The sequence below is a fragment of the Dasypus novemcinctus genome, chromosome 12, assembly GCF_030445035.2.
Source record: "Dasypus novemcinctus isolate mDasNov1 chromosome 12, mDasNov1.1.hap2, whole genome shotgun sequence".
NCBI lineage: Eukaryota > Metazoa > Chordata > Mammalia > Cingulata > Dasypodidae > Dasypus > Dasypus novemcinctus.
This window is the reverse complement of record NC_080684.1, coordinates 107,764,250-107,788,558: the sequence shown is the minus strand read 5'-3', so window position 1 is coordinate 107,788,558 and position 24,309 is coordinate 107,764,250. Positions and strand designations below refer to the sequence as shown.

General features: G+C 64.4%; 1 protein-coding gene across 5 annotated transcripts in view; it reads right to left on the bottom strand.

Annotated features, from left to right (window-relative positions):
* Positions 1-24,309, bottom strand: part of GRAMD4 (GRAM domain containing 4) — an 84,583-nt gene that overhangs the window by 36,896 nt on the left and 23,378 nt on the right. For 3 of the 5 annotated variants that reach the window (XM_058308952.2, XM_058308948.2, XM_058308949.2), the window contains exons 2-3: positions 11,691-11,901; positions 3,936-4,056 (exon numbers count right to left, since the gene is read on the bottom strand). In XM_058308952.2, coding sequence (XP_058164935.1) covers positions 3,936-4,056; positions 11,691-11,852 — 283 coding nt within the window. In that variant the 5' untranslated portion in view covers positions 11,853-11,901. Of the gene's footprint in view, positions 1-3,935; positions 4,057-11,690; positions 11,902-12,977; positions 13,337-19,865; positions 19,888-24,309 lie in introns of those variants that run through there. The other 2 variants (XM_058308950.2, XM_058308947.2) reach the window with 2 other exon arrangements.

Below are 24,309 nucleotides of genomic sequence, written 5' to 3'. Positions count from 1 at the left end.
ACGCTGCCACCCGCCGCCAGCACGCACGCTGGTCACTCTGGAGGAGGCTCTGAGTTGAGAATAATTCATTCTTCTGTCGCTGGAGAATGAAGGGGAAACAAGCGTGGATCCGGTTTTTCCCGTGTGCTCTCCCTCAAGGTCAAGTGCATGAAGGAGGTTTGTTTTCAGCAATATGGCAGGGAGTAAGCGGAGAAAGAATGGCAGAGGTGGGAAATGACCCCTCCACAACCTCGAACGATGGGTCGAAGCCACAGCCGCCACGGTCCCCAACGGTGACAGGCTCCGTCACGGAGGCAGGCCCCACCCAACCCAGGAACCCCCACCCGCCCCCTAAAGATCGGCCTGAATCCAGTCCAGCCTTTAGCTCTCACCTCCACCAGGCAGCCAGGACAGGCCCCGAGGCACAGGCGACCTCACTGTCACACCTGTGGGGCTGCAAGCAGCAGAGCGCGGTGTGGGAGCCTCCACCGGCAGGTGAGCGGCCCCACGGCAAAGGGGACGAGGGGAGCAGAGAGGGCCCGCCGAGCCCACGACCGGGGGACAGGCCGCCGCTCATGACGTACGACCTGGCTTGGCGGTTGATTCGAAAAGGTTTTAAAAACGTTAGGAGACCGCAGGGAAGTCTGAACCCAAGCTGGGTATTTGATGATATTAAAAAAAAATTGCTAGGTTTTTGTGATGCCGAACTCATGGCTTTTTAAAAAAACACAGAGGTACATAGGAGAAGTCTGTAGAAGAAAGAAGGCTGGGATGTGCTTCAAAATAATCGGGGCTGGGGTGGGAGGGGAGGTGGAGTGGGGGGGCGGTTATGTTGAAGCTGCCGGCGGGTACATCAGGGGCTCGTCACACTACGGCTCTATTTTTGTGTGTATTTGAAGTTTTCCGTAATTAAAGAGATGCCTGTAATTACCGTCCCACAGGCTGTCAACACTGAACCCTATAATTTCACCATATAAGCCAACAGGGAGCCAAGCACGCTGAGGACCAAACTCCCAGGCACCGGTCCAGGCCCGGCCAGCCCCGGCCAGCCCCGTGCCCCGCGACGAGGGCAGCCTCCACAGCGCCCGCGCAGGTGCGTGCACGCGCGAGGCTCGCCAGCGGGCTCCGGTCGGCCCCTGAGGGTTCCGGTGTCTTCATTTGGCACCTTGGCCCCGCCGCCCTTCTCCCTGCAGGACACTCACCCCCGCCGGCCCGGGCCCCGCCCAGCTAACCCCTTCTTCCGGCAGCCCCCAGGTGCCCCCGGGTCAGGCAGGCGCCTTCACAGAACTTGTCCTTTCCCGGGAGCGCTGTGCTCCGTGCGCTCGTCCAGCCACGTGAAGTGGGCAGGGTCCCACCACGTTTTTTCTTTTTTGAGGTGCCAGGGCTGGGACTGAACCCCAGGCTGGCACATGGGAAGCCGGCGCTCAGTCCCTGAGCCACGACGGCTCCCCTGGGCCGGCCCTTTCTTTTGTTTGTTTTTTTGTTGTTTTAGGAGGCACCGGGGACTGAACATGGGCCCTCCCAGGTGGGAGGGAGGCGCTCAACCGCTCGAGTCACATCCACTTCCTCAACCACTGCTGACCAGGGTCCCCGGGGCTGCCTGGGGACAAGGCTGGGGTTCTGGTGACCGTTGACTGCGAGGGTCTGTCCCCTCAGCCTCTCTGGGGTCTGTCCAGAAAATGGCCTGAGCACCAGCTTGCACACCCCCTCACGGCGGCCGCCCAGTGGGCAGGGCCCACCCTGTCACCCTCGGGGGACCCCGCACCCCCCCGTGGAGCCTCCGCTGCCCCCCTCCATGAGGGCCCGGTCCCAGGTCGGCCCTAACCACCAGGCAGCCCAGCCATCCCGTCGCCAGCCCACTGCGCCAGCGCCTGGCCCCTGGCCCGGGAGACGCGGTTCTCAGAACCCCCTCTGGGCCCCTAGGGGCACAGTCCACGGACCCCGCGGGGGGCAGGCAGCTGCGGAGAGCGCACACGCACGCCGTCCACGCTCGCTCACACTGCGAACCATACCACACCACCACACACCGCTCAACACTCCTCCATGCTCACAACGCACACCTCAACACTCCCGCACACACACATCCACACCTGCACACATACCCACATCTGTACACACGCACACCTGCACACATACACACATGTATCCACATCTGCACACACGCATCCAGACGTGCACATATACACACATCCACACCTGCACACACGCGCATCTGCATGTGCACAGATACATACACACACTTACCGACATCTGCACACATACACACACATATCCACATGTGCATATACACACCTGCACACATACACATTCGTATCCACATCTGCACACTCGTATCCACACCTGCACACACTTGTATCTGCACCTGCACACACTCACCCATATACTTACACACCCACATCTATACATACACTCACATGCACCTGCACACTCACACGCTTACACGCCATATCCAGGTTCGCATACACACCCATATACTCACATTCATACACGTGCACCCACCTATACACTTACACAGACACACCCCGACCCATACATAGTTTCACGTTTGCACACATATACTCACACATTCTCACATAGCCAACTACCACACACACCCTTGCTTGCTCACTCACACACATGGCTCACTATACTCTGGCCTGTCACTGGACAGCGCACAACCACCTGGTGAGGACTCAGACGTGCCTTTCCCAGGCCCCGCCCCCATCAAGTCGCAGTCTGCAGGTGTGGCGGGCAGGAACGCCCAGGAGGGCACACCTGAGGCTGGCCCTCCTGGCCTCGAGGCAAGAGAGCGAGTGGACCCCTGGCACTGCCCACCCCCAGCCACAAGCCAAAACCGAGCCCTCTGGACGGAGCCCTGAGGCCCACCGGACGGGAGCGGCCAGGGCCTCGTGGAGAGGTGCGCAGCGCCGCTTCCCCAGCCCCAGCAGAGATCGGCACTCAGCGGGCACCCGTGGGCGCGCCACCCAACTCGGGTTTGTCCAGGAGCACAGGCCCTGGGCTGGCCGCAGGATGGCCGGGAAAGGGCAGCCCCAGCCGGCCAGGCATGGCTCGAGAGATGGCGGCGGCGAGGACCGATCTGGGACGACCCTTCCCATGGTCGCCCTTGCGGGCTCCAGGGAACCTGGCTGAGGGCGCAAACAGAGCGTCAGGGGCAATGGGCCCACTGTCCAGGCGGCCGCGTATGCATGGAGGCCAAGCTCCCAGACGCCACGTGCCCAGGCAGGTGTCCCAGCTTGGCACGCACCGTGGGCGGGGGCACTGCGAGGGGTGATGGAGTGCGCTGGACACTGTGACCCACTGGACGCTGTGACCCACTCTTCAGGACGTTGGCTAACAGAGGGTGCCTGCCCTGGACCTCCGTGCCTCAATTTCCTCACTGGTAAACAAGGTCTTGGAGGGCCGAGAGGCTCAAAAGCACCGCATGGGATGAGCTGGTGCGTGGAAGGGCATTCTGGAACCACGACCGCTGCCCAGAGGCCAGCGCCCCGGCCAGCGGGGCGTCACCGGCCCCATGCCTCTTGGGGGCCTGTGGGCAAGCGGCGACAGCCCCTTGCCCTCCCCGACTTGACGTGTAAACTACGCAGAAGGGGACGTTTCAGATCCCTCAAAAAGCAGAGAACACGACTTCGGAGTCCACCGCTGGCCATGCGATGGGCCAGCCCTGCTAAAACCACCAGCCCATCCCCGGGACGCAGGCTCCACGGCCGCCCAAACGCAAGCTGGTCTCAGTGATGCCGCGGGTGGGAGGGTCAGACCCCACAGGAGACGCTGTCCAGGGATGTCCGGGGAGGCCGGAGCCCACGGAGGCCACAGTGGGGCCACGCTGCACCCACCACACACCCAGTGACTGCCAGCAGGACCGTCACCAGCCATGCCCCAAACCAGTTCCCTGGACCACGCCCCTCCCCCCTGCAGTCCTCTCCTCCGGGAGGCCCCCCACGCCGCCCACAACTTACGCAGAAAGTGTTTCTCCAAGAGGGCAATCTCCAGGTGGCCTTTGACCTCGTTCAACCTGTCGACCTCAGTCCGGTTAAAGTCCTGGACTCCTGCGGCCATAATGAGGGTCCCCGGGCCAGCCTAGGAGGGAAGCAGAGAGGTCAGCAGAGCGGCGCAAAGTCCCTGCACCCAGCCGTCCCCGAGAGCGCCGGGACACAGCCGGGGCCACGCCGCAGAGGGTTGACGGGGACCCCGGCTTGAGCATGGCAGGAGGCTGGACGGTGCACCCTGATTCGACATGTCCTAAGCCTCGGCGCACCGCCGGGGTGCAGCCCGAATCTCGTCTCCCAGAGGCCTCGTAGAGAGAAAGTGCCAGAAGGGGCCAGCGGCAGGTGGGCAGCGGCAGCCCAGAAGAGAAAAGCGAGGCCACGGCCACCGCCGGGATGGCTGCAGAACTGAGGACCGCCGGCGGCCAGCACCACCGCCAGCCTCGGGGCAGCCCTGCGGGGAGACCCTCACCCCCACTGTTGAAGCCGGCGCGTGCGCTACCGTCTCAGCGGCCAGGGGTCCTTAAGAGCCAACTGTGAGAAGGTATAGCCAAAAGCCTGAGGCCGAACCTCACGGGCGGCCACGGACCGACGTGGAAACCCCCCTGAAACCGCCAACCTCGTGCCCTGGGGTCCACAGCCACGGGCCCAGGGCGGGGGGAGACGGAGGGCCGGTCCGCGTGGGTAACACCGGAGCTGGCAGCACCGCGCAGGGCGAGCTCCGTGAGAGCTTGGACCCAGCCCCAAGGGGCCTCGCTTCTGCTCCGTGGGAGCCAAGGAAGCCCACAGCGTCGCCCCGGCCCAGGCCGGGCGTCGGCTACGGGGCCTCTGCTCGCGGCGAGCACCCAGGCCGGGCAGTTGGCCTCCTGGTGCCCCGCCGGAGGGACGGTCAGACGCACACACGCCCCGCCGCGGGCACACGGAGACACGGCTTGGCTCACGGAAGGGCCATCACCCGCCAGCGCCCAAGGACGACACACTGTGGCCGAGGTGACCACAACTGGCACAAAAACCACTTGTCACACTGTCCGTGAGACGAAGAGGGTCTCAGCCCTTCAGATCACTGTCGTCTGCTCATCAGCGAGGCCGGACGGCAAGAGACGTGGTCTTTGACCCTGTGTCATCTAAGTGAGCCCTGGGTTGGGCCCTGCCTGGCGGGGCCTGACTTCCGGCCTCGGCCTGCTGACCCCTCTTCCTCCAGGCCTGGGGAGGCGTGAGACCGGCTGCCCAGCTAGGGCAGGGCCCGCCCGGAGCAGCGCCGAGGGACCCTGTAAACACAGGTCTCTCGGCGGCCACGGCCAGGAGAGGAACGAGCTCCGTGGAGCCGGCAGGTTCTGGGCACGGCCCTTGGCCCGTGGCTGTCTGTCCTGGGGCCTGATCTCTTGGTCACCGCCAGAGAGCACGGGCCATGCAAGTCCACCCACCCACCACGTGGCAGGTAACCCGTGCCCTACTGTGGGGGAAGTCGTGCCGGGTGGCGGCAGCTGTGTACTCCAGAGGGGCCCTGCGGGCACAGCCTGGGGTCACTTCCCTCACAGGCGCTGGTAGACAGACAGACGGAACACAGGCAGCCCCTCTGCATGGGCCGAGCCAGGCCCAGGACCCCAGGGGCTCCTCAGCCCCTAAGAGCACCCACTCACGAGGGCAGAGGCTCCAAGGGCAGCCAACGCCCACCGGCTCCAGGGAGAGCAGGTGCCAACCCTGCCCCCAAATCAACAACCCAGCAGCCACGGTACCTGCCGAGGGCAGGGAGAGGGAAGAAGAGATGTGATGTGGGGGCGTTTTCAGGACTTGGAGTTGTCCTGGGTGGTGCTGCAGGGACAGATGCTGGACATCGTATGTCCTCCCATGGCCCACTGGGTAGACCGGGGGAGAGTGTAAACTATAACGTGGACCATTGACCATGTGGTGCAGCGGTGCTCAGAGATGTATTCACCAAGCGCAATGAAGGTGCCACAATGATGAAAGAGGTTGTTGATGTGGGAGGAGAGGGGTGGGGGGGGGGTGTATAAAGGGACCTCTTATATCTTTTGAATGTAACATTTTAAATAAAAATGGAAAAAAAAAATTAACAACCCAACGTGGGTTCCCCAGCAGGCGGTGGCAGAAGCCCGTGACGCAGGTGCTGGGCCCGACTCGGCCTCGGCTCTGTCCCCTCTGTCCAGGAGGAGCTCAGACCCAGCTGGCGCCAGACAAGCCCGCAGTGCCCACGGCGGGGTCCACCCCCTAAAGGGAACCCCAGCAGGAGGACGCTCCGCACACCGGCAGCCGGGGCCCCTCCGCCCGAGCGCGGGCCCACGAGTTCCAGGCCCTTCTCTTAGAGCCGTGGAAGCCTCGACGCTGGAAGCAGACGCTGGGACTGGCCGAGATGACCCCACGGGGGAGGAGACATGACCAGACCAGGGCCAGGGGACGGCTGTGCGGGGAGGGCCTGTGGACCCCTGGTACCCACCTCTCAATTTCAAGTACATTGGACGTTCCCATTACAAAAAGTGCTTTTTTATTAAGCCCAAACAGAAACCACTGGCAAACACCTTTCCCCCCGGCACCCCTGGCAGGCGACGCAGGCTGGGACCCCAGCCCCTGCCCCGCAATTCCCCCCACAGCGGCCTGGAGCCCTCCGCTGCCCCTCTGCGCACCAGCTGGCTCCACCTCGGCCCTGCCTGCGGTGCCCCCCCAATACTCCAAGTCTTCTCCATCTCCAACCTCCTGCCTTCGCCTAGTTACCCCCTGAAAAGCTCTGCCCTCTTTTGCCACCCGTGGGAGGGACGCAGCCACGGGCCACAGCCTGGAAGCCCAGGGCCAGAGCCACGGGCGGGCGGGCGGTGTGCTTTCTGACGCGGAGGAAACGCGAGAGCCGCAGCCTGGGAGCTGCGCCACCCCCCTTCCCCCTGTCCACAGGCCACCTCCTGGGGGCATGGCCGGGGCTAACTGGCTCTCCGTCCACAGTGGCTCCTCCAGAGTCCACGTCAGCTGCACCAGGCCCACCAGCCCCTGCTGTGGAGCGGTGCCAGCCAGGGACCCAAGGGGCCAGAGGCTGGCGCGAGACAAGGCCAGGGTCAGGCAGGACGCACTGGCCCATCCAGGAGAGGCTGGGACGTTATGGAAAGGCAGCGCAGAAAGCGCATTGCAGAGGAGCCCACAGGGAGCACCCCCGTCCCCAAGGACCCCCTGACCTGGGCTCGCCATTTCCACCGTGGACTCACACGGCTTCACAAGCGCTGGAGCAGGGACCCTCCCTCCTGGAGGTGGCACGGCCAGGCTGGGGCGTGGGGGCAACTGTCCGTGAGGGTGGCAGAGAGCAGAGTGGGGCGGGAGCAGCTGGGACCGCCTTCCTTGCCAGGTCTGCAGCAACCGACGCCCCAAAGCAGTCCTCGCAGAGACCTCCGCCCCGGGCAGAGGGCCAGCGGAGGGCCAGGCACCCACCAGCAGGGAGGAGCTGCCGGGGGGCATTCCCGCCACCACAGTCCCAGACCCCCACACGGGGGGGCGGGCAGGGGGCCTGGAGAGTAATCGCCACCCACACCACGAGCGGGAGAAGCCCCTGTGGGCTCAACCCAAAATAGCAGGACCTGCAGCTGGGGCACAGGCAAGGTAGGGGAGGGGGAAGGGAGCAGGGCTGGGGGCCAGGAGCGGGAGCCAGACGGGAAGAAGAGGAGGGGTGAGCGGGGCCGGTGGTGAGCGGGATTAGGGGGTGAGCAGGATTGGGGGTGAGCGGGGCCGGGGGTGAGCAGAGCCAGGGGTGAGCGGGATTGGGGGTGAGCGGGGCCGGGGGTGAGCGCGATTGGGGGGTGAGTGGGGCTGGGGGTGAGCGGGGCCGGGCGTGAGTGGGATTGGGGGGTGAGCGAGGCCGGGGGTGAGCGGTATTGGGGGGTGGGTGGGGCCAGGGGTGAGCGGGGCCAGGGGTGAGCAGGATTGGGGGGTGGGTGGGGCCGGGGGTGAGCAGGATTAGGGGGTTAGCGGGGGGCCCCGGGAGGGGGAAAGGAGGAAAAGGCAAGGGGGGCAGGGCTGAGCCGAGGGCAGGGCTGTAGGCCCGGGCAGGGTGGACAGCTGAGTGCCCTGGGTGTGGCTTCACTGCTGGGGCCTCGGCTTCTTGCGGGTCAGTGGGGACACGGACGCCATTGTCCCGACAGGAGTGGGCAGGTGGCCGGAGGGAACCAGGGAGGACAGCGCCTTGGGGAGGGCAGGGGGCAGAGGCCACGCTGGCCACGGCCTGAGGAAACCAGGCCCACAGTGCCACCCAGCCCAGCCGCTCCCGGGTGGGGCGAGCACAAGACAGAGAGGCGAGGCCCCGGAGAGGTGGGGGGCCGCGGGGGCCGCTGGGCAGCGGGCTCGCCCCGAGAGGTGCTGCTGCCCGACGCAAGGCCAAGAGCCAGCTCTGTTCCAGCAGCCGCGCCCCGAAACCTAACCGCACGGACTTTCTGCGCTACCCCGGCCTCGGGGCAGCTCCAGGCTGCCACAGCGAAGGGCACCTTGCACTTGCCCCAGAGGCCCTGCCCGAGACGGCCTGGGCCCCCGGGCTGCGGTCCCACCTGACCACACCGGGCTGCCCTTGAAGGGGCAGCTCAGCCGGGAGCCCACCCCGGCCGGCAGGGCGGTGAAGGTTGCCCCCAGGAAGCTGACGGGGTCCCCCCGCGGCTGGCGCTGACCCTCGAGGGGGAGATTCCGGGGTCTGAATTCCTCTGCCAGCCCTGGGGACCTCTGCCTGGCCAGAAGCCAGGGCCGGGCACAGACCTCGGGCGAGCAAGGCCACACGGGCCGCAGCGGGGGCCGCACAGGACCCGGCCAGCCTCCAGTCTCGGGGCTCCTCCTAGAACTGCTTTCTAAAAGATCTCTGCCTCACCCGAAGCCCACCTAACCCCAGAGAGAAGGTTCTCCTGGGCGCCTGGCACCCGTCTTCTGTCTTCTCGGCCACTCGCAGCCCCCACCAGCTGCCTGTGGCCCTGTCCCTCGGTCCCTCCCCTCCTCCTCCTCAGTGACCCCCTCCTCTCCTCTCGGCACCCCTCTGTGGCCACACACAGCACCCCAAAACTGCTGCCCCCACCCCCGGCGTGAGAGCGCCCGCCCTCCCCTGCCCGCCCCTCCCGCCGCCCTCTGGACTGGACTCCACGCCCCGCTGTGCCCCCCGGGACGGGCTCTGCCTGGGGACCCCATGGGCAGCCCTTGGGAAAGGAGCTGAGCGCGAAGCCTGAGCAGGCAGGGCCCCTCCCCGGCACCAAGGCGTCCCGGTAACCGCAGAGGCCGGGCCAGAGGCAGGCTCGGGGGCCGTGGGGCCCGCAGACCCGGGGCCCTTGACCACGGGCTCGGAGGCGGTGCAGGCTCGGAGGCGGCTTCCCTGGGCCCCTCGCCAGGAGGGGGTCCGTGGCCCGTGGTCCATGCACACAGCGGACGCGGAGCCGTGGCAGGACTTGGAGAGGGCACTCCGAGCACCATCAGGAGGACACAGCCGAGGGGCCGCTCCCCTGCGTGCTGCAAACGCCAGGACCCCTCCGGCTCCGCAGGGAAGGGGGCATGCGAGCCAAGGGGTGGACGCAACCACAGGTGCGTGGACGCAGCACGTGGACCATCCAGTCCACAGCGTGTCATTCGGCCGTGAAAGCAGCGAAGGCCTCGCACTTGGTGAAAGAAGCCATTTCCCAGAAGTGTCCAGAAGAGGCAAAGCCACGGGGACAGAAAGGAGAGGAGTGGCCGCAGGGGGCTGGGCACGGAGGACGGGGAGCGCCTGCCAACGGCTACGGGCTTTCTTTTGGGGTGAGGACAACGGTCTAAAATTAGGAAAGGGAGATGTTTGCACAACCCTGCGAAGACACCAGAAGCCCTCAAGTCGAACAGACGCGCCTGTTCCGGGAACGCGGCGGGAACAGAGCGGACTTCAGGGGTGAATATTTCATGGTCATTAATAATAATTAGGAAACCCGCGTGCGGGCTTACGAGGCGAGCCGCCGGCCAAGCGCCCTCCACGCGCCAGCGCGTTTAAATCTCCCAGCACAGCCACCGCGTGCCCATCGCCACCCCCTGCAGAGCGAGGGCGCGGAGGCTCGGGGTCAAGTTCCGCCGAGGCCGGACGGTGTGCCCGTGTCTACTGGTCAGTGCTGGCCTGGTGCCCGGACAGGGACCCCGTGTCCATGCGCCGACCCTGCCTTGGACAACTGCACCCTCTTCCTCAGCTGCAGAGTGGGGCCCCAGCCCCCCACCCAAACCAGCACCTCGCCCGAGGGCCCCTTCCTCCTCGGGGACCGCCCAACCTGCCGGCCCTACGCGGGCCAGAGGCGGCCTGTCGGGCCAGAGCTCACCTTCCCTGCGCCGCCTCCCTCTTCGCTGCCACACCCTGGGTACCCTGCCCCCCACCCCAGCCCGCCCCCAGCCCGCCCCTCGGGCACGACCCCCTCTTCCCACTCTCTCACCGCAGGCTCTGCCTCCAGACGCCCCCACCACACCCACCGGGGCTGGCCAGCTCTGCCGCTGCCCCTCTCCTGCCCATGTGCCTAGCCACCCAGATACCCTGCCAGTCGGCCAGACCCCTCAGTTCTGCAGCGTCACCTCCCGCGGCCCCAGATCAGACCTGCACCCACAGCTGCTGCAGCTGCTCCCCGCTGCCCATCCTCCAGCCCCCCCGGGACGGGACGCTCCACGGAAGGCAGCACCCATAAACCCCAGGCCCCCACCCCACCCCCGAGCTGGGCCGCCTGGGGAGCGGCCCTGTGTGCGGCAGGGGCCCCCAGGGTAGCAGAGCCCCTCCGCCTCGGGCCCTGCCCTGCCCACAGCACAGGCAGCCCCTGGCGCCACGGCCTCGGGGCCACTGCCGGAGCCAGGCAGGTGCCCCTGCACCGACTGGATGGACAGATGGACAGAGCGGGAGGCGGGAAAAGGTCAAGCCTGGGCCTCGCGCAGGTGAGCCCCGTCCAGTCTCCCGCCCCAGGTGGACTCTAAACCGTGCGCGGGGGGTTCTCCTTCCTGCTCAGCCCAAAGTCCGTCACCCCCAGGCACCCAGGCCAACACTGGCCATGAGGGCCCTGCCCCCATCCAGCGCCCACTCGCTGACCTGCAGCAGGACGTGGCACTGGCAGGGGCCCTCACCCCCCAGGCCAGCAGCAGGGGCGGAGCCCGGTGCCCAGCGGGCCAGCGCCCGCCCCGCTCTCAGGAGGCAGCGCCCGTGAATTATTGATTGCTGCCTGGAGCACAAGCCCAGCACTGCCCTATCCCACAGCATGAATAATACAGAGGAATTAATAATACAGAGGCGCGAGGCGGGCGCTCATGGGCCCCGCCCGAGAGAGACCTTGGCGAGGAAACCCGCGGCCGGCAGGCCTGGCGCCCCTGCCCAGCGTCGTCCCAGCCGGCACAAGGTGGTCCTCGCTCCCTCAGGGGCAGTGGGGGCAGCGCTGCCCCCCGCTGAGCCCGGGGGCACAGAGAGCCCACTGCCCCACCCAGGTCCCACCCCTGTCCCCGTTGATGAAGCCTAAGGCCAGGGTCGCACAGCCAGCAGTGGGGGGACCTCCGCTGCTCGCGTGAGGGGCACCCACTGACCGGGCCTTGGGTCTGGCTGAGCACACGGGGGCTTGCCGGGGGCTGAGCGCATGGGGGCCGAGCGCATGTGGGCCGGCTATGGGCCAGGGCCGGCAGCCCCCCGACAGCACCCGTGCCCCCCGCTTCACACCCCGGGCCCGGCACCCCTCTCCACCCCGCTGGGCGGCCCCCGAGGGCTCGGGGTGCGGGCGGCCTACTCACAGGGTCCCTCAGCTCCTCGCTATCCCGCGGCGAGGCCCGCGGTGCCCTGAGGGGGATCTCGTCTCCGCATTCGGTGTCCGAGGCGTTGGGCGACTCCGCCAGGTCCAGGAAGTCGTCGCGCTTGTGACCTCTGAACCTGATTCTGTCCAGCCTCCTTAGCATGTTCAGCACCGGGCCCCCCTGCTTCACCTTGACATGGCGGACGGGGTTCCTGGAAGAGAGGGGGCCGCGGTCACTCCCAGCCCCGCGCCTCCGTGCCCGCGCGCCCGACGTGGCAGGAGAGGCCGGCCCTGGGGGGACCTCTGCTGGCTCGCTGGGCAGCTCGGAGACGCTGGACAAGGTGAGGAGGGGGCATCTGCGACGGGGCGGGGAGGAGGGTCGGCCCCTCTCCAAGGGCCTAAGCAAGCGTCAAAGGCGCACCAGCCACATGTGTCACCCCAGGCCGCAGCCAACACCCAGCAATGGGCTCGGCGCTCCGTGGGGGTGTCGCGGGGGGCGCCCTCCTGATCGCGGGCGGGGGCCACCTGGCCTCAGGTCCGGGGACCACGTAGGCCGCCCGCACACCTCCCGTGCACCTCGCCAGCCGGGCCCACGTCCCGTCCTCCAGGAGGTCTCCCCAGCCCTGGGACCCAGCCCACTGGCGCGGGGCCCACGCTCGGGTGTGAGCTGCCGAGTGTGCACACAAACGCCACGTGCAGGTTCAGATACGTGCACGCCAAGGCGCAGAGCTGGCCGGGTGTGGGCCGCTCCCCCACTTCTGCCCTTCCCAGGAATCAGGGCACCCTCAAAGCCCCAGGGACAGGCCCTCCGTCCATCCACCAGCCTCGCCGGGAGGCCCATGGCAGGGGCGGCGGGCGGGGAGGGCCCCTAGGCCCCATCCTGGCCCGGCCACGACTCAGGGCTGGGGGCTGGGGACCAATGGGCCTGAGCCCCCCGACTTGCTCGAGAGGCCCCGCCCCAGCCTCCCCGAACCCGCCCCCCACATCCAAAGCAGAAAGCGTATCACAAAGGCGAAAGAGTCCTCCAAGCCGAGCCGCTGCGCGCAGAGGGCCTGGCCCGAGCCTGGGTGCAGCCGGGGACGCTGACCGCGTCCCGCAGGAGGGCGGGAGGGGCAGGAAGGAGCCTGCAGCTGGGACGCTTCACCACGAGCCACGGAGGCAGGGGACTGGCGCCACCCGCTCCGCACGCAGACGGGAAGCGCCTCTCAGCCAAACGGCAGCCGGCCCCCGGCTCCCCGGCTCCCCCGCTCCTCCGTTCCTGTCATCACTCGCAGCAAGATTTACTCACGGGAGCTCCAGGGTGGGGTGGAGACACCCGAGACCGAGGTCAGAATGTTCCAGAACTTGCCTGAGCTCCCACGGCAGCTGAGGCCTGCGGGCTGTTAGGAGAGGGGCTGCGGGACCCCCGGGAGAGCAGGCTGTGCCAGCGCACGCAGGGGGCCGCCGAGCTAGTCCCGGGGTGCCGGCCACAGTTACTGGAATCTGGACAGTGTCCGAAGTCGGGGACCCGGGGCGAGGCAGGGCTGGGGGGCGGGTACCGGGGTGCATGGGCGGCCCCTGGGAAAGAGCAGAGGGACTGCCCCGGCAGGCGGGCTGAGGGCTCAGGAAACTTGGGAAATCACGAAGCAAAAGGAGGAACTCAGCACTCCTCCCTGGAGAGAAGGGAACGTCCTGTGTTAGGAAACCGAAGAAAACCCCGTCAAGCACAGAAGTTTACCAGCCGCCAGCAAGACCAAAGGGAAACAACCTCCACCTGGGAGAAAATAAAGATAAAAAGCACACCCTGACACTGGAAACCCAGGCAGCAGGCGGGCCATGGATGACATCCTCCTTGTAAACCCGTTTGAATGAACTGATAGAAACCACTGGACCCCGGTGGATAAACAAGCCACTGGCAGGGAGAACCCACGGCGCGGGAGGTTCTGGGCCTTGAACGCACCGTGGACCTCACAGAAGACGACATGGGGGAGTCGGGGAGACCGAGCCAGGACCGGGGGACCGTGCCCCGGGGCGCTTTCCACACTTTGGAAGCAGCCACGCGGTGTCCGGCGGCATGAAGGAAGCGGGGTCTGGGCGCCCCTGGGCTCGGACACCACGGAGGTTCATTTCTCCCAAGATTGAAAACGAAAGGACAGAGGTGGCGTGTGTCCCTGGCGCTCGCGTCAGCCACGCCTCGGGCCCGTCTCCCAGGACGCGCAACGCGCTGAACCGCTGCCCCGTGCTCCGGACCCTGGCCCGGCGCCCGTCACCACCCAGCAGGCTCTCCCACTGATGTCCCCATAAACGAGGCCCCCCTCCCCCCGGAAGCCCTCCTCGTCCCCAAACCACGTTCCTGGGGGAATTGTGGGGGCGGAGCCAGAGCTGGCGCCCTCGCCGCCAAACGGCCCCAGCAGGACCCCTGGCCCTTGGCCACGTCCCTGCCCTCTGGGGGGACAGGCCCTAAGCCCGGGAGTCACCAAGGACGGGGCTGGGCGAGACCACCAGGCTGGCGGCTGGCAGGAGCAGCGGAGAGGACGGGAGATGGTGCCACTTGAGCCCCTGTGCGCCGCAGGCGGCCACAAGGACCAAGGCCCAGGCCCAGCCGCCCCCAAGCCACACCCGCAAGCCACCAGGCATCCAGCCCTAGACGGCCCTGCACGGTCATAAGCCGCAGGTGGACGGGCGCAAGCCGCAGGTGTGGGCGCGAGCCGCAGGTGCAGGCACGAGCAGCTCAGTCCGAGGGCCTGCTGTGGGACCGCTGCCCCTGTCCGCTCGGCCGCTGTCCTTCCACCACAAGGCTTGGGTTTGGGGTGCCCACCAGGTGACCGGGTGCTCCCCAGGCACGAGGCCTGTCCAGGAACCAGCCCCTGCCCCGGGACTCACTCCGACCATGCCCTGCTGACCCCGCCCCGTGGCCCCGCCTGCCTCCCTGGGCTGGTTGCCGCCTGCTGGGCGTCTATCAGCGTCTCCATGGGGACACACAGGACAAAGGGCAATTCCCGGGGTCTGCGAGCACAGCCCCATCCAGCCCCCACCTGCTCAAGCCAAACCTTCGAAGGGCTCCCCATCCACAGCCAGCCCATCCCAAACCAGGCCACACGTCCATCCCCTCTCCGTCCCTGTCCCCCCGCCTGGCCCAGGCCACCATCAGGCCGTGCCGCTGCCCACTGAGTGCACGGGACCCTGCTCCGTGGCGGCCAGAGCAGGGACTCTGGAGGGAAATCCACGGTGGCTTCCCCGAGCATGGGCGTGGCGCGGTCACCACCATGCCCTCAGCCCGCCGTTCCCCGTGCTCAGGCCGGCCACACTGCCCTCCTCGGGGACCCCCTCCTCCACCTCATTTGATCCCAGCACAGGCCCAGCCTTGCAGCTCCGGGACTTTCCGCGGCTCCGTCCCCTCCACCCGCTCTTGGCCCCCCTTACTTACTCCTCCGTCCCTTTGGTGGGACTGGGCGCCCTGGAAGGACCTGACAATGTCTGCTTCCAGGCTTGTGCCCCCAGCCCCACCCCATCAGGGCCCCTGCTCCCTGGGGGCAGAGCTGCCGGCTGGATGACCGCCACCCAGTGCAGTCCCTGAAGCGGGCATTAGCAGGGCCCCCAGATACTTACGCCAAGTCCCGGCCCCTCCCCGGCCCGGTGAATCCTACCCCTGTGGGCCCAGCTCTCTGGAGCAGTATTTTCTTTCCCTTGTTTTTCAATGGTGGTGTATAAATAACATTAAAAGTCCCGTTTTGACCATTTTTACGTGTGCAGTTCAGTGCTGTGCTGCCATCACCACCACCCGTGGCAAGGCTTTTCCATCACCCCAAACAGAAACTGCATCCACTAAGCAAGAGCTCCCCTTGCCCCAGCAGCCCTGCTGACCTCTAATCTACCTTCTCCCTCCACGAACCTTCTTCTAGACACCTTGGCGATGGACTCACAGCGTCTGGCCTGCATCTGGCGTAGCGTCAACCACACAGCACGGCACTGCCAGGGCTCACCCCGCCGCAGCGTGGGCCAGAGCCTCGTCTCCTGTGCGGCTGAGTAATGGGCCCCGTGTGCCCAGACCACGTCACGTTTATCCGCCGCACGCCGAAGGGCGCTGGGCCATGGGCATCACTGCTACAGGAGCTATGTCCAGCCCAGCAGAGCGTGGCACATCACGGGCACTCGGCAAGCACCTGCGCAGAGAACGGAGCAAGGAAGGCTACGCCAGGGCCGGGCGCGCTCGCGCCGCGTGATGGGGCCGAGCATCCCACGCCTGCTCCACTGCACCCCAGCACGTGCCGTGTGAAGCTTCTCTCCAACAGAGACCCCAAAGCAAAGGGACGATCCAGGGGCTTTGTCCAGAGCCCTGCCAAAGCATGCGTGCCCAAATCCACAAAAAGTTATGATTTAATACCAGGGCGTCAAAAATCTGGTGCTTCTCCAGGAGGAGGCCTAAAGTGCTCCTGGGAGGGGGCTTCTTCAAGGGGCTTCGGGCCTCACGGTCAGGCCAAGCCCCCCTGGAACGGACCGAGCGCGTCTGCATTGTGATGGGCAGATACCCCGTGGGCGAGGGGAGGTCAGGGGCTGGGCGGCCAGAGGGCAGACCCCAGAGGTTTAAGGCCAGCATGGGCTGCTGCTGGCCCTGTGACCCCAGCACGAGAGTGGCCAGTGGACACCAAGTCTGAAAGAGTGGGGGAGCTCGGAGGACCCTCGTCTGTGAGCTGGGATTGTGTTCCCAACTCAGGGGTGAGCTAGTGCTCCCACAGTCAGTGCTCCTGACTCCAGGGTGAGCTGGTGCTCCCAGTCAGTGCTCCTGACTCTGGGGTGAGCTGATGCTCCCACATCAGTGCTCCTGACCCAGGGAAGAGCCGGTGCTAATGATTCAAGAGTGAGCCAATCCTCCCAGTCAGTGCTCCCACCTCAGGAAGGAGCTAGTGCTCCCACAGCCAGTGCTCATGACTCCGGGGTGAGCTGGTGCTCCTGGAGCCAGTGCTCCCAACTCAGGAGTGAGCCGGTAAACGCTAAATCGGCCTCCAGGAAAACCTACATGCACAGCAACATGCATCTGGGTTTATTACAAATTCCACTGATGAAAAGGACTTTAGCACACAATTTATAAACAACACGTAACACTCCTCAATGCAGATTCCTGAGGGCCAATTTTTTTTTCTTTTCTTTTTTGGGTACTGGGGCAGGGGTTTAATCCCGGGAATTTGTATGTGGGAAGCCAGCACTCAACCACTGAGCCACATCGGCTCCCCAGAGCTGGTCTTCCCATGGTTTGCTTGTTGTTTGTGTTTATTTTGTTTTTAGGAGGCACCAGGAACTGAACCAGGGATGTCCCATGTGGAAAGCAGGTGCTCAAATGCCTGAGCCACACCCGCTCCCCTTCCTTTAATTTCTGTTACACTTTTGTATCCATCCTCAATTTACGGTTGCAACTGACAAAGTGTGTGGTTCCGACATCAACTCAGTTGGATAGTTTGGTTACATTAACAAAAACGCAACAAAGGCCGAAACAGTGGAGGCGTGGATGGAGCCTCACTCAGTCCACGGCATGAGAAGCTTCTCTGCTGAGTGAGGAAATGGTTTTCTAATGGTAAAACGTTCCCTCAGTTTCTTGGGACATTCACAGCAGCTACAGACGTCACGCTTTAACCTCTACCTTGCACGTTAGCATTTCCTCCACCACGTCTTGGGTCTAGGTGATAAATGATGGCCACACCAGCCGTCAGTGATTCCCGACGGGGACCAAGTCCACTCCATGGCAAGGGAGTCTCTTCAGTAAATGCTGTGGGGAAAGCTGGAAATCCATGTGCAAAAACCGAAGTTGGACCCCTGTCTCTTACCACATAAAAATCTTAACTCCAGGCGGGTCTACGGCCTGTATTCATGAAATAGCTAAAATAGAAAGCTCTTAGAGGAAACAATGGCAAAAATCTTTAGGAACTTATACTTGGAAATGGATTCCTGGATATGGCACCAAAAGCACAACAAAAGAAAAAACCAAAATGGAACACTTCTGTGCAAAGGACATTATCAAGAAAGTGAAAAGACAACCTGTGGAATGGGAGAAACTATTTGGCAACCATGTATCTAGTAAGAATTTAATATCCAGAATATATAAAGAATTCCAATGATTTAAAAACAAAAACACAAACGACCCAATTAAAACATGGGCAAAGGACTTGAATAGACATTTCTCCAAAGAAGACACACAAATGGCCAATCAGCACATGAAAAGATGTTCAACATCATTAGCCATCAGGGAAAGGCAAATCAAAGCCACAGTGAGACCACTTCACACCCACTAGAATGGCTACTATCCGAAAAATGGGAAATTACCAACACTGGCGAGGCGGTAGAGAAATAGGAACCCTTGTGCATTGCCGCTGGGAACGTGAAACGATGCAGCCGCTGTGGAAAAGTTTAGTGGTTCCCAAGAAGTTGAACATAGAATCACCATGTGACCTGGCCATCCCACTCCTGCACGTACGCAAAGGACGTGAGAGGAACCCAATGAGCTCGTTGCATGCCTGGGAACAGCAGGGACTATTCACGGCAGCCGAAAGGCAGAAGCAATTGCGTCCACCAACTGATGAACGCATAAACAAAGCGTGGCATCTCCGAACAAAGGGGAAATATTCAGCCTTCAAGAGAAACGCTGTTGCGATACATCCTACTACATGGATGAATTCTGAAAACGTGCTTATGAAACAAGCCAGGGGCATAGGACAGCTCTTCACGATTCCACGTACATGAAACTTCTAGAATTCCCAGAGACAGGAAGCAGGCGAGGGGTCGGGCTGTGAGGACGGGGGTGGACGTTACTGCTTCATGGGATGGAGCGTCTGTGGAGGGATGAGAACGTTCTGGAAGTGGAAGGAGGCGATGGTGGCACAACACTGTGCAAGTGTGTCACGCCACTCAATCGGACACCTACACAACGCTTAAAATGGTGGCTGTTATACGGACGTCGCCAGACAAAAATGTCCCTACCACAGAGACGAGACAAAATGAAGCCTGAAAGGACAGCATGGCAGTGACAAGGGCACATGCAGAGCCTGCTTTCCACATAAGCACCTGACAGACATCGCGGCCCCTGCCCCACTCTCCACTTCGCACCTGCCCCCCGGGAATGCACCTCCACTTGCCACGTGGGCGCTGCAGTGACTCCACTACCAGACAGGTGAGGGCAGCGAGTGCGGGGGGGCGCCTGGCTGTGCTGACACCCCCCACGGCCATCAAGCGCTTCCAAGCAGGGGGGCAGGGAGGCAGCTGCGGGTGGGCGGGTGGGCACTGCGATGCCCGAATCCCACCAGGGAGGTTCAGACCGGGCCCCAGTGCAGGAGGTGCCACCTGAGAGGGAGCAGCACCCCCGGCTGTCCATCAGCCCCAAAGGGGTAAGAGCGAGGCTTCTTGAGCCTCAGTTTCCCAGTCTTTAAAGGGGAGATAAGAGCGTCCTCACGCGGGTTCCAGGTCTCACCTGGCACCTGGCCCAGGTGTGTGCGCTGCCTACCTGAGGAGCTCTGCACTCACCCCAGGCTCACACCAGCACCCTTACCCGGAGGGGAAGCCCCCAGGCGAGCTCGGGACCCGGCGGGTGGAGACCGGCCGTCTGCCCAAGCCTCCCCGCGCCCCCAGCTCCTGGGTGCCCCGAAGCCCACGTGAGGCTCCAAATCTCCCCACCCCAAAGTGCCACGGGCACCACCGCATCCGGGCCGCAGCGAAGCTGCCAATGGCCAGGAACTCTCAGGGCCGGCAGGACCACCTTCCCACCCAGCCCCTCGGCCCCGAGCCCCCCTCAGACCGCCTCGGAGCAGGAGGACAGGGCGAGCGTGACGAGCCCCAGACCCCAGGTCACGCCGTCCTCGTCACAACGGCACCAAGAGTTGCTAAACCAACTTCTAGACGAGGAAACTGAGGCTGGGGGAGGTGGGGGACGAGAAGAGGGCCACGAGGACGAAAACCCACCCATAGGCTCCGCCGGGCTCCGGGAGCACAATTCAAGCAGAGCAGAAGGCCTCAGCCCCCTCCCCGGCAAACGCCCCCGTGGACGCGTCCGGAGCAGGGAGGACAGCTCACGGGCTCCACAGGCCCTTGGTGCACGAGGCAGGGACCGGCAGAGGCGCCACACGGACGTGGCTTAAACAAAACGAGGCTGAGAGGAGAACTCAATCGCAGAGCAGGTGCAGGAACCTGCGCGCTGTAGAAACAAACAAATCACCTAAGTGGTCACGCCCGAGAATTTGTGTCGAGTGATGTGAGTCCCGTTGCAAAGCTCTCCGTCACGCCCGGCAAGCGGGCCGCGGGCGATCGGCCGCCGAGGCAGCTGGCAGGGGCGTGCCACCCCTTCCCGGGCACGCGTCGGGACCTGGAGTTCCTGGAAGCAGAAAGGGGAAGTGGCTCACAGCTGTCCCGAGTCTACCGAGGTGCCCGGACAAAGCCCGACGGAGTGGGGGGCTTCGCGCTTCCACTGCTGAGCGCCAGGAGCCCGAGAGGAAGGTGCCGGCCGGGCCGCGCTCCCTGGATGTCCATGGGGCCTCTCCTGCCTTCCGGGGGCCCCAGGGCCCCCTGGCTTGTAGGTGCGCCTGCCTCAGCCTCACCTGGCCGCCTCTCCCTCACCTGGCCACCTCTCCCTCCCCACCTGCTAAGCCCACCTGTCAGTCCGGATCCCCGCCTGCGCCCATCTGGCCTTTGCCTGAACTCACTGCACCTCCTAAGTCCCTGTTTCCAAACCCAGGCAAATTCATGGGGCCCAGGTTAGGCCGTGAACGTGGCTTCTGGGGGGACACGACTCAGCCCTAAGCCCCTCCAGATGCACCTCGGCGGCCGAGCACGGCCGCGGCCTGGACGCAGGGAGCCGCTGCCTGTGTGGGGCGGGGCCGCGTGCCGATAAAACTTTATTTAGAGCCAGGCTCTGGGCCGGGAGGCCTCTCCTCCTACCTGGCGTCCCACGAGAGCGGAGGGGCCGGCGGAGGGCACGACACTCAGGCAGGCTGGGCTCAAACGGCCTCCCGAACCGCAGCCAGGCCCTGGGGTCTCCGGGCGGCTCCCCTCACATCCCAGGAACAGACAAGACACTGAAAAGCACACCCGGAAACCAGGAGAGGAAGCCGTGAGCAAAGTCCTGTCCAGCCCGAGCCCCGCCTCGTGTCTGGAAAACCGGGCTCCGCCCTCCGCCCCTGGCCACGCCCTCACCAAGGCCCCAACGGCACTGGACTGAGGTTCGAGTGCACGACTGGCCGGCCGTCGGGACTCTTCGTGTCCACCCCAGTGTCCCCAGGCCCGGCGCGGGGCCGGGCACCTCCAGATCTGGCGTCAGGTGGGTGGGTGAGTGAGATGGACTGTAGAGGAGGAGCCGCCACCGGGCAAATCCGCACCACAGCCACCCCCCGGGGCCTTCCGCGGCCCCAGGAGCCGCAGGACCCTTCTTCTCCCGCCACTGGACTCCACTTGGGCTCCCGCCAGGCCCGTCGGGCTCTCCGGCCAGACCCGGGCCAGGGTGCTGACCGTCCAGCAGCACGTGGGGCCGCAGGAGGGTCCCACGACTATGACAGCGCCACACAGCGGGGTGGCTCGGAACACAGGAGCGAGTCCTCTCGGGGTGCTGGAGGCCGGAGTCCAAAGCTGAGGTGTGGGCAGGGCCCCGTGCCCTCCAGAGGCCGCAGCAGGCCCCTCCCGCCCCGTCCAGCCGCTGGCGGTCGTGGCCAGCCTCGGCTTGTAGACGCACCGCTCCAGCCTGCACCTGTCGCCATGGGCCACTGCCTCCCCTCTGTCCCTGTGTCCAAACTGCCTGCTTTCAAGGACCCCGTCTTGAGGGGCCAGGGCCCCCGTTTAGCTTGGCCGCACCTTTAACCACGTTTTCAGGACCCTATTGCCAGGTAAGGCCACATTCGCGGGAAAGGGGTCAAGACCTCGACCTTTTGGGGTGACTCAACCCAAGCCTTAATGAGGGGGACCCCAGCTCCCGCTGGGCTGGCAACAGGAAGCTGTGTTGGCTGAAACCGCGCCACAGCCCAGGGCAAGCGCTGACCTGGGGCCCAGCAGGCGGCCCGGTGGTCCCGGTTCAGGCCTCTGCTGCAAAAGGCAGCGTCCAGTGAGAAGGAAAGGCCGTTTAAGAAAAGTAAGGGCAGCGGACTTGGCCCAGTGGTTAGGGCGTCCGTCTACCACGTGGGAGGTCTGTGGTTCAAACCCCGGGCCTCCTTGACCCGTGTGCAGCGGGCGCACGCGCAGTGCTGATGTGCGCAAGGAGTGCCATGCCATGCCGGGGTGTCCCCCGCATAGGGGAGCCACACACGCAAGGAGTGCGCCCCGTAAGGAGAGCCGTCCAGCGCGAAAGAAAGTGCAGCCTGCCCAGGAATGTCGCCACACACACGGAGAGCTGACACAAGATGATGCAACAAAAATAAACACAGATTCCTGTGCCGCTGACAAAAACAGAAGTGGACAAAGACAACGCAGCAAATAGACACACAGAACAGACAACTGGGGTGGGGGCGAGAAGGGGAGAGAAATAAATAAATCTTAAAAAAGAAAATTAACACTAGAAAGTCAGGGTCCACCGCAGACCACTGCCCAAGGCCGGCCAAGTCTCCAGTGGCCCTGAGGCCGAGTCTTACACAACGCCCCGACGACCCTGACCGCAGGCGGGCCTGGAGGTAGGCGCCAAATCTGAAGTCCCCAGAGCGCGGGGTCCCCCCAGCCCGGCTAGCGGGGTCAAAAGAGCACCGCGAGTGGGCAGCTCGTTCAGCCTTCCACAGCGGGGGACTGGATTTTTGGGGTAACGGTGCCCACCCATTCACCGAGTGCTTGGCGAGTACCTACTATGCGCCCCACACAGCCGTTGTGCTGGGACGCAGCGGCAGCTGGGACCACCCACATGGAGTGTGTCTCCTTGGGCAAGCGCCCCACGACGAGGACAATGCCCGGGGGCCCCCCACGCCACGGGCTGCCAGCGCCAAGAAGCTGGCCGTGAGCTGCGGGGCAAGCCAGGAAGAAGGGCCAGCGGGGAAACAGGGGAGGAGGGTCAGGGAGCCGACGGGGCCAGCCCTGCAGTGCTCCGGGCCGCAGCGGGAAGGAGCACGGGGCAGGTAGTGCACACGAAGGCGTTCCCACAGCACCCACCGCCGGCGGGGAGACCCAAGGGTGAGGCGGAAGAGGAGGGGGTCGAGAGAGGAGGGGACGCAGTGGACCGAGGCTGGCTGCAGAGGGACCCGGGGGGAGGCTGGGAGCACAGTGAGGGTGAGGGAGGGAAGAGCAGTCCAGGGGAGTCGCCCCCACCCCGAGAACAAGCCACAGGCTCAGGGCCTCTGTGCCCGCTGGGCCTGGCACGCATGAAGCGCTCAACAGAGTGATGAGACCCCGCACGGCCACCCGCCCTGGCTGGAGGGGGCGAGACCCTGCATGGCCACCCACCGGGGATGGAGGGGGCGAGACCCCACACGGTCACCTGCCCAGGCTGGAGGGGAAGAGACCCCGCATGGCTAGCCCCCCAGGTTGGCTGGGACGAGACACCCCGCCCCCCCGCACGGCTACCCGCCCGGGCTGGAGGGGGCGAGACCCCTGCACGGCTAGCCCCCCCCCCAGGCCGAAAGGCGGCAGCAAGAGCCCACCTGAGAAGCCACCCACAGGTGGGAGTTCTTCCCCCGACCCCGCGGGCACCATGGCTGTGGTGGACCCGAGGGGCAGGGGACACGAGGGCGGCCGAGCAGGACCGCGCACGCCACGTGGACTTGCCGTGGGGGAGACGGGGTCGTGTCTCCCCGCTGTGGACGTGAGCCCACCTGTAAAGAGGATCTTGGAAGATCCTACAGGGAAACCAAACTAGATCCAAGTGCGCCTTAATCTGGCGTGGCTGGAGTCCAACAGGCGAAGGAAACGTGGACGGGGGAGGCAGAAGACAGCCCTGGGCGCCGCGCCGCCCTACCAGCTTTTGGACTTTGACCCTCCTGTTCTGATCTTCTGGTCCCTAAAGCAAATACCAGGTAATGGGTCAGCTTAGATAAGGGGCTTTTTTTTTTTTTTAAGATTTATTTATTTTTCCCCTCCCCTGCACACGGTTTTGAGGCTAGAAGTCCAAATCCAGGCGCCATCAGGGTGAAGCTCTCCTCCAGAAAACGGGCGCCGGGGGCGGGCTGCTGGGTCTCGGGCCCTGGCGCCTCCCCGCCTCTCCTTCTCTTCCGGGTGCCTCCCTTCAGCCTCCGGCTGCTCCGTGGCTCTCTCTCCCTCTGCTGCATTTCATCCCACAGAGAAGGGATGCCACTAACAGGATTAAGACCCGCCCTGGCCACACCTCGACCCTCATCAGAAGGTCCTGCCGGACTGTGTAACACAGCGATTTCCGTGGAGGAAGACTGGTTAACAGTACACACCTAAGAATGCACTTCTCTTACAAAGTGTTAGGAATGTGCTGATACATGGGAAAATTACAACTAATGTAACTTATGGGCAGCAGTTGACAGTAATCTAATATTTTTGAAGCCATGGAAAGAATATATCAAACCAATTCTAAGAGACAACTAGAGGGGGGCATAAGCAGGTTTGAGATTTTCCCTTTTGGAGTGATGAAAACATTCTAATGTTGAATGAGGTGTTGATGGCACGACCCAGGGACGAAAACGAGAGCCCCTGAGTGTACACTCTGAATGGACCGTACAAGGCAGGGGACT